At 38.3% G+C, this 14,801-nt stretch overlaps 1 protein-coding gene across 2 annotated transcripts; it reads left to right on the forward strand.

Annotated features, from left to right (window-relative positions):
* Window positions 1-697: 697 nt before the first annotated feature.
* On the forward strand, window positions 698-14,278 carry rorca (RAR-related orphan receptor C a). Of its 2 annotated transcripts, none has more exons than XM_084138431.1 (10): window positions 698-1,182; window positions 6,361-6,446; window positions 7,382-7,523; window positions 7,739-8,194; window positions 8,481-8,602; window positions 8,849-8,981; window positions 9,521-9,628; window positions 9,868-9,978; window positions 10,067-10,179; window positions 11,286-14,278. In XM_084138431.1, the coding sequence occupies exons 1-10, from the start codon at window positions 1,176-1,178 to the stop codon at window positions 11,445-11,447; spliced, it is 1,440 nt and encodes a 479-aa protein (XP_083994557.1). In that variant the 5' UTR covers window positions 698-1,175; the 3' UTR covers window positions 11,448-14,278. The 2 variants fall into 2 exon arrangements, 1 of the variants encoding a protein (XP_083994557.1); XR_014609457.1 differs by having other exon boundaries at window positions 875-1,182; window positions 10,067-10,464.
* Window positions 14,279-14,801: the final 523 nt, after the last annotated feature.

Raw genomic sequence — 14,801 nt, forward strand, 5'->3', positions numbered from 1 at the left:
TATTTTAATTATTAACTTCACAAATTGACCTATAAAACTGATCTAAACATCTCTGCTCAACATTTATGCTTGTAATGAAAATATGCTTTGGCAAAGCTTATGTCATTGAGTTCTCCCTTGGACTTGGTTGTATTCTCATTTGAAAGTCGCTTTGGGTAAAATTGCATATGCTTAATAATTTATAGGTGTTTTGGCTTTGATTTCAGTTGTCTGTAATTTAGGCATTTGACTAACCTGGAGTTAAAATCAATACACAACTGCAAAATATCCCTATAAACATATAGAAATTTGTGAAAAATTTAGTAAAATCTCACTTAGACAACCCCCCAGAAAGCATAATAATATTGTAACCTACAGATCTCTCCCTTTTTATAAAACTGCCTCAACCTGTTTTTACTTTATGAAAGAAATACACTAAAATAATAACTTTATGTTGGACTGGTCTGTTTTAAACCGATAAAAATGTATACACTTTCTCTGACCTTTTCACCTAATTTTGAATTATTTGACTATTTCTCAGTAGATGCAAATGTGTTGAAAGCCTCAGTAGCAGTCAAGTAAAGCACGTTTGCTTCTGTGAGGAAGGAAAAGAATGCCGTGATTTTTTTTTTTTTTTTTATTATTTTTTTAAGTGGGCTGTGCTGTAATCGCAAACAAACGCAGCCGCTGGAACCGCGAGCCCGCGAGAGATTCCCACGATACTGTTGTGGTCACACTGACACACTGCCACACTTTCCCACGCGCGCTCGAGCTCTGGCACACGGATCCTCCTTAAAGCGCGTACCCGAGTGCGGGAGCGCGCGCCGCTGCCTGGGGGCACTAGGCGGGCCAGTGGAGCGAGATCATGTGAGAGTCCACGCGCCGAAAGTAGGTTAGACTACAGAGAAGCACAGACGCAGAGAGAGGGAAAGAGTAGAGGGCATCATTTTATTACATAGCCGACAGAGCGCGCATTTACGCAGGGGAAAAAAGCCAATGATGAAGCGGAATTTACTTTGAACAACCGGATGAGAAGAACAAGCAGGCTGTGCAGTAACTTATGAAGTGTAACTTAGTTGTTATTTTCTTACAACTGCTCTGTTTTGGAGTTTTCCCATTTTCACCTGAGTTTTACTGTCGGCGCTGTTCAAATGTGCTGGAGTTATATTATCATTCGCAGATAATATAGCATCAAAATGAGAGGTAAGTTAAAGAAAATGCATTTTTAGAAACAAAATAAAATGGTCTAATAATTGAAAAAACTGTCACTTTGACAGTTGTGATCGTGATTGTGTTTGCTTTGATATTGCTCGAACTGCGCAAAGTTTTAATAAAAGTATAGGCTAAAGCACGCGCAAGCGCGCAAAAATATCGCTCAGATAATCTGCAACTGTTGCTTGTTTGTAACATGTTTCTTCACTACTTAAATAGTTTCTCGCCACTCAAAAATGTACCGAATATAACCAGTACACGGAAATCATAAACTTTGCATAGCTCTGTTTGGTTTCTTCGCTTGCAAGCGTGAGAGGGAAGCGATGAACGTCATGTTGGAAACGTCTCTCTGGGTTGCCATGTCCGTGCTGCCATGCCTCTTTTTTTTTTTTAAACCACTTTGGGATTGTTTTTCTTCTTTTCGTTTCATAAAGTCTCATCAAAATGGCTAGTTAATGTTTTGCCGTTTTTGTCAGAATAGTCGCGCATGTAAATATGTAACCACGTACTTTTGCTGAAGGGGTGGGCATGAAAGAGATGTAGGCTATTTAATAAGTTAGATGGCCAATTGTATGTGAAACATTTTGATTATGATTAAAGGGTTATAGTTATTAAAATGACGTTTGTATCAAGTTACAACTTAGACTTGTGTATCTAATTGATGCCTTTTGCTAGAATAAATCATTTATTCAAATTGAGCAATTCTCTTTTCTCCATTATTTGCTTATTTAGAGTAAAAAAAGCAAGTTGCTTTTTATTTAGTTTTTTTATACCTGGTTGCTTGTTTTTGCTTGATTTGGCAACAATCGTCTCACTGTAGTTACTGTTAGCTGCCGCTAAGCGCACCTGATTATGTAAGAATCAAACAAAGTGTTTGAAAATGCTTAAAAATATAATAATCACTAAGTGCTGTTATTTTAACTGCATGCTTACGTAATGGAAAGTTCAAATACTGCATTATGGTCGTGCGTAAAGTTGTTATGTCTTTGGTCACGTATAAGCTCTTAACCGCCATATTGAACTTGAGCTGAATGTTTGTGTCTTTATCGTGAAAAAGCTTATCAGTAAGTTCAGGGGAGATCTCTGCATGTCAGTATGTGATTGTGAGCTGTTGGGGCACAGGGAATGGGGGTGTATCTGCTGCGTGTTGTTGTTTTTCAGTCTCAGCATGGCCGCCGGTCTGACAGTCTTTCTGCTCCATTGACCTACTTCTGTCATTGAGGATTGCACAGCATATTACAGCACTGATATATCAGGGCGCGAATTGGTCAGTTTTAAGATTTGTTAACTGTTTTCCTTATTGGCATCTTATTTTAACCTTTACCCAGTACTGAATCTCAGCATGCCAAACGTGTGATGGCAAACTGTATACTAAACCTGAAATTCTGTATGAAGGAAACAGCGCCTGCTTTGGTGCGAATGCGTAACAACAAGGGCTCAGTCAAGCTTAGTTGCGTGTGATTTCAGATATATTAGCTAACTTTAATAGATTGTAATAGTTTTTTATATCCTAGTAATGTTATATTCTGGAGTTAGTTATATTTCTGCATTGCCATTGGAATGTACAGAATTTTGTTAAATTCCCAGAATGTGCTGAATAGAAACTAAGTAGAATTGACAAAATGTGCAGAGATGTAGCAAAATTAAATTAAATGGGTGTTATATATTCAGTATGTTTCTTTTGACTTTATCCATGATCCAGAGGAAAGACACTCTTCTATATGCAGAGTGCTGTAACTTTTAAGCCACCATGGCTTTGAAGACTTAGGCAATGAGCCGTCTATAAATGAATTCGGAGCAGCTTAATACAGTGGCACTTTGACACCTACCCATGGACTTTCCATTCATTTAAACCACAACTTAAGCCCAGGCAATGGGAGAATGTGACCAGCCACTTGATCTATAAGGGATTAAAATCTCCTTTTGCTAGATTTTCAAGAGTTTTGTCAGACAATGGTTTAACAATAAGAACATAATAATTGTTACACACCTAAGTTATGGTGTTTTAGCTTATATGTCTTAAATAAAAATGTATTTTTGCTATGCCTCGTGGCTCATTAATAATAATGACCAACCAATTTCCATCTTAATATGTTCATACACATTTTTCTGAAATTCCTATTTTATTTTTGAATGAGACTTTTATTGTTTCCTAATCCCAGCAGGCATCAAGATAATTAATGCCCATCAAGAGTCACCTTACACTCCCTATCAGCTCATGTTTTTCAACTTGGTGTTGTTACTTATACCAAAGAATTACTCAATCCCTCTGTGCATATTTAAAGAGAGTCTTGCGGTGTCATTCCACAATCTCAATTTACTTAGTATAGGTAGGTCACTTTTAAGTGATGTGTGGAAGAGGAAAAATCATTACTGCTGACCACAAAACTGCTTTGAAATCTCACATATGTGTAAGTGAATGCAAATGGAACCCTGTTTGCTTGTGATCAAAGCAAACTAGCTGGTGGGGACGCAGAGCAGGCTCCAAAATTGACTCTAATATGGACTGTGCACACACATCTCACACAGGTTAGGTTAGCTAAGCACTCTTATGCAGATGCAAAGTGCAAGGTAAACGGGACCTTTGGACGTTGCCGAACAAAGTTGTTTGATTATTTGAGATAAAAGGGCATAGTCGCTGCACTTGTCTTGGGTTTTTCCCAGCATCACGCAGTAAACTGCTGACTGGTGTTCGATGGACTGACATACTGACTAAGTGACATAGAGTGGCCAAAAGAGAGGAGATAAGAAGAGCTAGATTACTAACTCCATCTTGCCCTGATAAACATAGCACTCTAATAAATCTCCTCTTAATTAGTTTTTCATCAATCTGACTGTGTTTCTCCTCCGGTTTCTATAGCAGTGCTAAACAAACAAGAGCTGTTTGATATACTTTTCATTTGCGTAAGTGTTTATGGGAGATTGGCTTGATGAATAATCCTGACAAAAGGAGATGTTTGCCTTTTATACACAGCCTGAATGTCAAAGGTTCCTGACTGTATTACCAAAACAACAGGCAGGCATCTTTTTTGTGATTCATCCTTTCGGACCTCAAATATTTTGTTCATTTTTTCACATTTTTCATTAATAAATTGACCAGAATTCATTGATATTATGGCAAAAAGCTGTAATACTTCATATTTCAGTCATACTTCCTTTGTAGTCGGTTCAGTGTACTTTTACCTGTCATTTTACAATGTGAGAGTCACAATATGAAAGGTTTTGTTTTGCATTATGAATATGTGTGTGTGTGTGTATAAAAACACACCTGACGCATAGCATGGGAAAACTCGATAGGCTAAGTAAAACTTAAAAGGCTTGATAAATTCAACCTCCAGTCGCCATGCACAGAAGCCATAGCTTAAAAATAGTTTTATGTGAGAGCTCTGAGACAGCTGGGACTGTGCTCAAATTCTTGACAGGCTGCCACATGTTGAGGGCAAGTGTAAGTTACAGGGCCCTTAATGAGTGTACTGTAGATATTTCAAGTGTGCAAAAGTCATAAATCAGGCCCATGCCATTACATAAAATGCGCCTCTTGATCTTATGTCTCCGATAAAAAGGTTAATCAGAGTTGTTTATAGTGGCTTTAGATTTGTCTGAAACTGAAATGATTGGTTTTCCTGATAATATGATGGTCTTTGATTTTGTGGTTCCACCTTAAACATGCCAAGAGAAAAAAAAAAAGGAAAAACAAAAAATGTAATCAGATTACAGAGCTTGCGAGGCTACCGCACAAGCGCCTCCCTCGGCTCAGTAGGAAAGTGTGTCAGTAGAACAGCTAAGCCACATAGCCTGACCATGCTACGCAGGTGAGTGGCATGTGAGCGGGCGAGTCAGAATCAAAGCTACGCTGTCACGAGCCAATGGGAACGTGGGAGGGGTGGGAGGGAGGAATGCTCGTCACTGCGTTGCTAGGGTGATCTCCTCTGAATGAGTGTGTTCATGGAATGTTGCCAGACAGCAGTTATATAACACAGGGAGGGTGGGGGCTAGGGGCTCAGAATGGGGTAGAAGGAAAGAGAGCAAACGAAAAAGAATGAATATGTTCCATTTAGTAATTTCACTGGCATATTACATTATGGAATAAACTTTATTTTCCTCCTTAATGTTTGAAAATTACTTCAGGAGATTGTGTTTATCAACCTAGCTTCTTGAAATGTCAGGCAGACGTGTCTCTCCTTCTCTCTCTCTTTTCCCCCCCACTCTCGACCTCCATTGCTCACACATGTGACGCACGCATCAGCTAGCATTCGGCCCGAAGTGTAAGTCCTCATGTCATTATCCCTGGACGGCCAGTTCTCTTTGTCACAACACATTAGCCGTTACCTAAGATATTGCGTCATTGCGTAAAACATATTAATGACATTCCCTACATCAAGTTCACCTGAGAGGACAGCGTTCCCTGGAAATAACCTTTATTGGATGGGATCCATCCTGTATCATTTGACTCATCTGCAATAGGTCCTAGTTGTTAACCTTAGGTCACTGCAGATAAATGCTATCGACCTGCTATTCTGGGATGGCGCTTCTACTTAGATAAACAGTTTAATGAAAAGAACAGCTTGTTTTAATGGGATGTAGAGGACTTGTGCACATTTTGTTGTGTATTTACTCAGTTTTGTTTAGTTCTAAAGCACTCTTTGCACTCAAAGGCGCTATTCATGAACCTGCAGCTGTTTATAATTCCAACACAGAGCATCACAATCCGCTTAATTCCAGCTCAACTATGCCAAGCAGAGAGCAAGCTTTGTTAATAAAGCTGTTTTTGATTCTGTGGTGCAAGGACTTGTTATGTCATCCTGAGTGGGTCAAAACCCTGAGTCTTTGAATATGTGCTGCAGCGCTTGACCCCGCTCAATGTGCATTAGCTGTTCATTATTATTATTGAAAGAATATGACACTAGCGAAGTTTCCACGTCCCTGTGAGAGTCAAACCAGACCTTCAGGCTTTGTGTCGGCCTATGTTTATTTTATGCTATTGAACGATTGCTCAAAGATCAATGTGTCAAACAAAGAACGCTGCTGTAGCTCGCTTTAGATCTGTTATGTAGATAGCGGATGGCTTTCAATGCTTTGTGCTTTGAGCCAGGACTCTTCTATAGGCTGTGTGCTGGATAAGTGCAGGATAACTCTAGCTAATGTTTCAACCACTTCTCCCTCTCTTAGCTCAAATCGAAGTAATCCCCTGCAAGATTTGCGGGGACAAGTCATCGGGCATCCACTATGGGGTGATCACTTGTGAAGGCTGCAAGGTAAGTGAGCATCCTTTAAGTCATCTTTCCTTTTACTCAATAAGGCTTAAAGGGATAGTTCACCCAAAAATGACGATTATATCATAATTTACTCGCCCTCATGTCATTCCAAATGTGTCTTTCTTCTGCGCAACACAAATAATGATGTTTTAAAGATTTTTGTCCATACAGTGATAGTCAAAAGGACATTGAACACCTTTGACTTTCATCATATGGACATAAAACAGACATTTTTAGAAATATCGTGTTCCATGGAAGAAAAAACTCATACATACATTGTAACAACATGAGGGTGAGTAAATGATGATACATTTTTTAGGAGACCTACATTTCTTAGAGTTGGCTTAAAGGTTTCTGTTGATCTGTTTTTCATGAAATGTTCCCATTGCTTGAGGGAAAAATAATAATAAACAGTGCAAGTATACAAGACTTGTTAAAATCTAGAGCACCTTGTAGTTACACCCTGATGACGCCTTCGGACTGTTCCCTGAAACAGTAAACAATACAACCTCTTTATCTGATTGGCTTTCTGACCAGTCAGAAATCTCAATCAGCTTGTATTTGACCAAAGGACACACAGTGTGTGCCAGAGCTGATCTACTGTTTCAGACTCTCTGCCCGAAAGTCTTTGTCAAATGCCAAATTTGAATTGAATCCCATTACTCAACCATGTTTTCGAACCACCAGGGTACATGGCATTAATAAATGATCATACAACTGCACTGGTGGACAAATCCATACAGAAAGTCCTTGAGATTTTTCTGTGCTTTGAAAAGAATGAGGTTTTAGAGTTAATTTAAAATGTAACCCTGATTTTACGATGTTATCCTTGATATTTAATACTTAATTGATTTACAAACATGGAGGAAATGGAAATGCAGCCTCTTCTTGACTTCAGTTTTCTTCTTTTTTTCCCCCCTTTTTCATTCATAAAGGGCTTCTTCCGCCGAAGTCAGCAGAACAATGCGATATACTCCTGCTCGAGGCAGAGGAACTGTCTTATTGACCGAACCAATCGCAACCGCTGCCAGCACTGCCGCCTGCAGAAGTGTCTGGCACTGGGCATGAGCCGCGATGGTGAGTCTAATCTGAATTAAGGGAGTTTTCTACTGGAAGTGGAGTCTACTTGAGTCCTATTAAACACCGCTGTGGTCTCAGTGTGAATGTAATGACTTCGTATAGCCAATGGCCACTGGCCATATGTGGTATAATGTTGGCCCGTTTTGTCAGTTCTAATCAACAATCAAATTTTATGTTGTCTTTCTTTCAACACCCTCCTTTTTTCTCTGCAGCGGTGAAGTTTGGCCGCATGTCAAAAAAGCAGCGTGACAGCCTCTATGCCGAGGTTCAGAAGCACCAGCAGTCCCAGGAGCGGGCAGGGGTTCTGAGCAATGGTGGACCTGGCCACACTGGTGATGAGGCCGGGGAGAAAGGCATCAGCCATGGCCGGGCCTACAGCCGGGGCTCCAGCACCACCCTTAGCGACCTGGATGACATAACCACGCTACCAGACGGTCTCCTGTTGGATCTTCCACTCACACCGGAGGAAGCCGCCGACTACTGCAGCCTAGAGCTGCTGGGGGGAAGCGGTGGGAGCAGTTCGTCCTCCCAGAGTTCTCCTGAGCCCAGCAGACATGAATTTAGTGACGTGACACACATCAAACATGAGTACCAGACCCTGCACGAGTCAGGACTCTACACTCGCTCATTACTTAACCCACCTGAAGGCTGTTCCTTGATGGAAATTGGTTAGTACACTGTAGGATTTTTATTTTATTTGAACTACTGATCAAAAAAAGTAACATTTTTTAAATATTTAATAGTTTTACGTATTTAAATATATTTAAATGTATAATATGTATAACTTGTAAATGAGCATGTACATTTAAATATCCAATATTTACTGATACTGATAAATTCAGTAATAATATAACTAATATCTGCCAATATATCATATATTCCTATATGCTTCCATAGTTAACAAACTTTGTAAAGATGTTGTGCATTAATTGTATAAATGTATGTTTCCTTTAGAACGGATTACACAGAATGTGGTCAAATCCCACATCGAGACAAGTCAGTACAGCTCAGAAGAACTGAAGAGATTGGCTTGGACCCTCTATACACATGAGGAGATACGCGTCTACCAAAACAAGGTATCTGTCAAATGCCAATGAGATGCATCACACTTTCTAATACCATGGGGTGTAACAGCAAGTTTTATGATGTGTACGTTGTGATCCTAGCAATTACCCAACCTCACATTCCATGTAAACTAATCCCACAGAATACAATAATTTTTTAGCAGCCTAATTAAAAGTGGATTAAAAACTGTCAAATGCTCATCATTATTGCGATCAGAATGTGGGTGGAAGTGTCTAACATATATTTCTTTATCCAAGTCCACAGAGATGTTGTGGCAGCAGTGTGCTGTGCACATCACAAACGCCATCCAGTACGTGGTGGAGTTTGCCAAGCGTATCTCTGGATTCATGGACTTGTGTCAAAATGACCAGATTATCCTTCTGAAAGCAGGTCAGCATCAACTCTGTGCAAGACTGCAACCAAATCAGATACTGTTTTCCACATTAGTGAATACCTGCAGTAAATACTCTTAAGTGCCAAGTTTATATCTCTAGTTAAATCTTCTAATACAGTATATTTATAGTATGATAGTTTGAGACCGTATGTATTCTTAGTTTCTCATCTGTGTTCTGACAATGGCTCTTTGTCGTTTTCTCTCACCCTTTCTTCCCGTTTGTGTCCTCCCTTTGTGCATTGTGTGGTGTGTGTTTTACCCCATTTATTATTTAAATGAAAACAAAAAAACACTCTTTTTTTTCTCTCTCTCTTTAAAACAACCATCATGCCATTCGATTGAATGTTGACATCACTATTTATCTGTGAAAATGATGACTGTTTTAATGAATCCTCAATTTGAAAACATTTTGTAAACAATTGTTTTTTGTTTTCCTCTGTGTACGTGTGGAGCATTCTCTTGCCTGTCTCTCCCTTCTGCCTCCCTCTTTCCTGCCTTTCCTTTGTCCATCTTCTATGCGGCGCTGACCATCCAGGCTGCTTGGATGTGCTATTGATCCGAATGTGTCGGGCCTACAACCCAATCAACAACACGCTGTTGTTCGATGGAAAGTTCACAAGCCCGCAGCTCTTTAAAGCGCTCGGTGAGTCTCCTCCCTAGACCTTTCGCATAATTTAGCACCTTGTAGCATTTCAAAGGGCATGTTGGGTACTTGTGTGCAATTAACCTGAGCAATGGTATGCCAAGTGCTGTATAATCATATAATGAAGTCACGATTACTCTTTATTTTAACCTAAAGAAACATTAATTTAAATGGAAAATAGGTCAATTTCCAGGTCAATTGAATGACTGCTAAATGTTCTGTATTTTTCCTGTCTGTAGGCTGTGATGATCTGGTGAGTGCTGTGTTTGAGATGGCTAAAACCCTGAGCCGGCTACAGCTGTCTGAAGAGGAGATGGCTCTGTTTACCGCCACTGTGCTTCTGTCTCCAGGTAGTTTTACTATAACATTCAAAGTAATCTTTAACTTTTAACTCTTTACAGACATTTGAGTTTACTATTCCACTAATTTATTTCATAGACCGACCTTGGTTGACAGATGCCCAGAAGGTGAAGAAACTTCAGGAGAAGGTCTATGTTGCGTTGCAACACTGGCTTCATAAAAGTGGTGCCAATGAGGAGAAACTGTCAAAGGTACTGGGAAAAAGTCCAAAGATTGAATGGAAAAGCAAGTTCGTACTCTCACAGCTGTTAAATGTGAGAAAATCAGGATATTCAAAATAAACATATGCAGTTAATAAATATATTCATGCTTGTTAAATTTGACATTCTAACTGTTTTATATTATGTGTGAATTCTGAAAACTGATCAAAACCTTCTGAATTGACTGCAGAAGATTTGAACTACAAGAGTTCAGCTTCGCAAACGTCTTGTTTGGAATACTTTATAAATCAAATCAAGACGGGACATTTAACTAAAGTCAGTTGCATTCTTTTATGGTGAAATTTAATTCAGATTAAAATTATATTTTATACAAATTGCCCAATTACTTGTTACACACATACACTACCGTTCAAAAGTTTCAGTAAGGTCAGTAAGATTTTTTTTTTTTTATGATGTAAAAAAAAATATTCAACAAGGGTGCATGAAATTGATCAAAAAAAATGACACTAAAGACATTTAAAATGATACAAAAGTGTTGTATTTCAAATCAATGCTGTTCAAATAAATATAACATGGTTTACAAAAATTTTTTAAAACTGTTTTTACATTAATAATAATAAGAAGAAATGTTTCTTAAGCACCAAATCAGCATATTAGAATGATTTCTGAAGGATCATGTGACACTGAAGCCTGGAGTAAAGATGCTGGAAATTCAGCTTTTCCATTACAAGAATGCATTTCATTTTAAAATATATTAAAACAGAAAACAGTTACTTTAAATTGTAATAATATTTCACAATATTACTGTGTTTACTGTATTTCTAAGTACTGTATTTATTTTTAAGTAAATGCAGCCTTGGTGAGCATGAGATAGCGTAAGAGAAAAAGATCTTACCGACCAAAACCTTTGAACTTTTGGTACTGTTTAAAATTCATTAAAGTCCCGAGTGCTTTTCACCGCAAAAACATTTACATTACAATATTGAATATTTAATCATTCAATCAAATTAAATAATAATATAAAAAATATTTATATTAGTCATCTGAAAGCCCTTTATTTTATTTTTATTTTTGTACCAATGAAGTTATGTAGGAACATTTTATAACTGTCTTTTCTTTTTCTATTGATTCAACAGATGGTGTCCAAGTTACCCATGATGAAGTCCATTAGCAACCTCCATATTGATAAGCTGGAGTTTTTCCGCCTCCTTCACCCAGAAACGGCCTACAACTTCCCTGCTCTCTACAGAGAGGTTTTCTGCAGCGAGATCACCTTCCCAGACTCCACTGAGGGCTAACATTCATTGAAGTGTCATATTGGCTCTGATGAGAAAGAAAGAGAGAGAGGGAGAGAAAGATCAAGAAAGACAGGGAATGGAAATAGGAGGTAGATGGATATGTGTTTGAGAAAAACCAGCAACGCACTGACAATCTTGCACATTACACTTTAGGACTCCATCTGTAACCTCCCTCCTGATGGAGTGCTTCACTCCTCTATTTGAACAGGACCCAGATTTCTTATGAGACGCTTTTAAACGACAGCAGTCATTTAAGGTGCTGGTTACCATTACTCATGTTACCTACATATAGTGACTCAAACGGAGTTCATGATGTATTTTTGATTGAAAAGTGTACTCGATTAAACCTGGAGCCTAGATCTCCCTTAAAAATGAAGTGCTTGAAAAGTGGATATTTCCCTGGACCATTTTCCAAGTACTCTTAGGAAGAGAACTATGAATGTAACCCAACTGACAAGTGGCAAAGCCTCAGGATTACGACAGAATGTATTATGTATTCCTGCCCCATATGTAAAACAAGCTCTTGAGACTTGGTTTCTGTAGAGAAACAGTTTTGAATCCATGAGAAACTGTTTAATGGGACCAATGTATACACACCTGAGGTCGTAAACGCCACATGAGCACCTTCACGTTCACAGACTCAAACTAACGTACAGTGCACTGCACACACCACACGTGCATGTGGTGTGTTGTCTTTTGAGCTCTTTATTTTTGCATATAAATTTAAAAGATGCAATTAAACTAACAAAAACCTCATCCTTATTACCCTTTCCCACACAAATGCCACTTGGATAAAGATATTAGATGATATTTTGATATCCTCATTTGATCAGAAACCACCTGTATGTAGAACGACAGATGTATTTGAGAATATATTTATAAAGAGAGCCTGTAGATAGCGTATGTAGGCAGAGGACTAACTAAATCGAAAGTTGCACCTTGAAATGAATGTTCTCAAGCCCCTTCAAAGACTTTCCAACCAGAGCTGTGGAATTCTGGGGCTGGAGTTGGAATTGGCATGACATGCTGATTTTTGAAACAGGCGGACAGCACTTAAATACGCCACGAAAAAAACTGCTCTCTTTGCAGGAGCAGGACTTTGCTGTCGCCCCACATTAGATGGCAGAAAGACAATGGCACTATGAGGGAGACTTTCTGAAGTCAGATTCTCCATGTGAGCGTGTAGCAAACCACTCAAACGGAGAACACTGAAGTAAGCTGCTGGAAGGAACCATATATTTTCAGACACAACGGACAACCTGAGCTCGCCGTCAATCGCCAGGACACCGCGGAAAAGTGGATTCACAGGCCATACCTCATGCTTTGCATTGTGTCTGATGTGCGGATCAGTGTTGTGTGATTTGTTTTTTTCCCCTTTATCCTTTGTGTTCACATATAGCACAACTATTGGTTGACAGAGTCATCAGCTACCCCCCTGAGTTAGGGAATACTATGGTTAGTTTGTGTTCCAAAACTTTGCTGTTCAATACAAAGGACAAAAAAGTATCTGCTATCTGTCCGCAGTTTAATAGCAGCCTCCATTCTTCCGAGTCAGGAATTCAAGATTGGTCTCGGGGGAGATTTAGGAGTGGTCCAGAAAGCAGAACACCAACTGAAGCTCCAAGGAGGGCTTTCTCAAAACCCCTCAGTGTCCAGTTCTAGCTTTTGTCAGATTACAGGGTATGAAAGATGTTTCGATTGATTGATAAGTATCAGGCTCTAGTTTCCTGATAATTAAACTTAACAAGCTTGCCTGATGTTTCATGTTTGCACTGCTGGAACAGTGCCTAGCTGTATATTTTCTTGTAAGATTTTATATAGTTGGTATAATACACATTTTCAGGGTGCTTAATACAGTATCGTAATGTCTGCCCGTGCAATATAAGTCTTTCCATTTTTAGTATTGACGACCCTCACAAGCCAAGGATCTCCTTGGATTTCATAAGCACTCCAGATCATTTAACACCTCCTTGCTAAGTTCTGTCTACACTCTAAATTTTCTTTATTTTTTTACACTTTTCTAGTATTAACTGACTTCAATTGAAACGTGGAGGCGGGGAAAGATTGTAACAAGGTGCAAATACTTTGTAAAAACCATTTAGATTTTTGTGGAGTGTAATTCGCAGCCTTACAAACTGCCACAAGCGCTCGCCACGTCCTTGAGGGTAGTTCTGGAAGTGTGCGTTTACATCTACACTCAGTCACTCAGGGAGATAGCTGGGTTCTCTGTCCTAAAATGTCTTCTTCAGTTAGCCTAGCAAGACACCTTGCACCAAATAGAAGACCTTAAACCTTGATCACTGTGTATGGTAACTTTTCTTGTGAATGTTAATTGCAGAAGTATCAAAGACTTTTACCCCCGTCTTATATCAGTGCTATTGGAGATCTTTTTCAGTTTGACTTGGTTAAAAAAGAATAGGATCAAAACTATATTAAGGATGAATATAATCTTTGAATCTAGTGTTGTTGTGTTTTTTATTTGTTTATTTTTGTGATATTTTCTTTCTTCATTTCGGTAATTTTCTGTAACATATTTTCTCACCTGTCTAGTATTATCCTTTGTCTTGAAAAATTAAAATCCTATTTTTTTTAAAGAGCATTTTTAAGCAGAAAATCCCCCAAAAGAGTCTTCATTCTTTGCCATGATCCTTCTGTGGTTGTTTCAGTTTTAACTTTATTTTTAAGTAAATAAATCATATTATAGATTTTAAGGAATATAATTTTATGGTATATTATGGGTACAGAGGATAAAACAAACATTAAAGAGTAATATTGTACAATGAGGATTGAACACATGGATTACAGAATGTAATAAAGGTCTTTTTACTTTATACTGAGTGTTTTGTGGCTTTAAAAACTCCTAAAGGAACCATCCAGCATAATTTTATGTCTAAATTAAAAAGAAATGTAAGTCTTTTTTTTTAAATTAAAATCCCAAAACTTCCCATATCTTATTTTATCATGTGTGTGTGTATATATATATATATATATAAAATTACATTTATTTAATTCTAAATAAAATGTGCACTATATTGTAACTTCCCCATTTACACATTATATACAGTGGTGGACAGTAACAAAATACATTTACTTCAGTACTGTACTTAAGTACACTTTTTGAGTATCTGTACTTGAGTATTATTTTTTCTGGAATCTTTTTACTTTATCTTCACTACATTTGAAAGACAAATATCGTACTTTTTACTCCACTACATTTAATTCAAGGTCCTTGAGTAGAAAGTAGTAACGTCAGTCAGGGGATGCTTTTGGTTGGAAATGAAAGTCGGGTTGACGTTAGAACCCGACGTCTGTTTGACGTCAGAACCCGACGTCGGGTTTACGTCATCATCCAAC

The sequence above is a fragment of the Abramis brama genome, assembly GCF_963993115.1.
Source record: "Abramis brama genome assembly, chromosome: 16".
Classification (NCBI taxonomy): domain Eukaryota; kingdom Metazoa; phylum Chordata; class Actinopteri; order Cypriniformes; family Leuciscidae; genus Abramis; species Abramis brama.

Excerpts from the sequence above, each read along its gene's own strand:
- rorca (XM_084138431.1), top strand. Across the intron at positions 6,447-7,381 it reads TCACTTGTGAAGGCTGCAAG|GGCTTCTTCCGCCGAAGTCA; the intron begins GTAAGTGAGCAT and ends TCATTCATAAAG. Across the intron at positions 8,603-8,848 it reads TACGCGTCTACCAAAACAAG|TCCACAGAGATGTTGTGGCA; the intron begins GTATCTGTCAAA and ends TCTTTATCCAAG.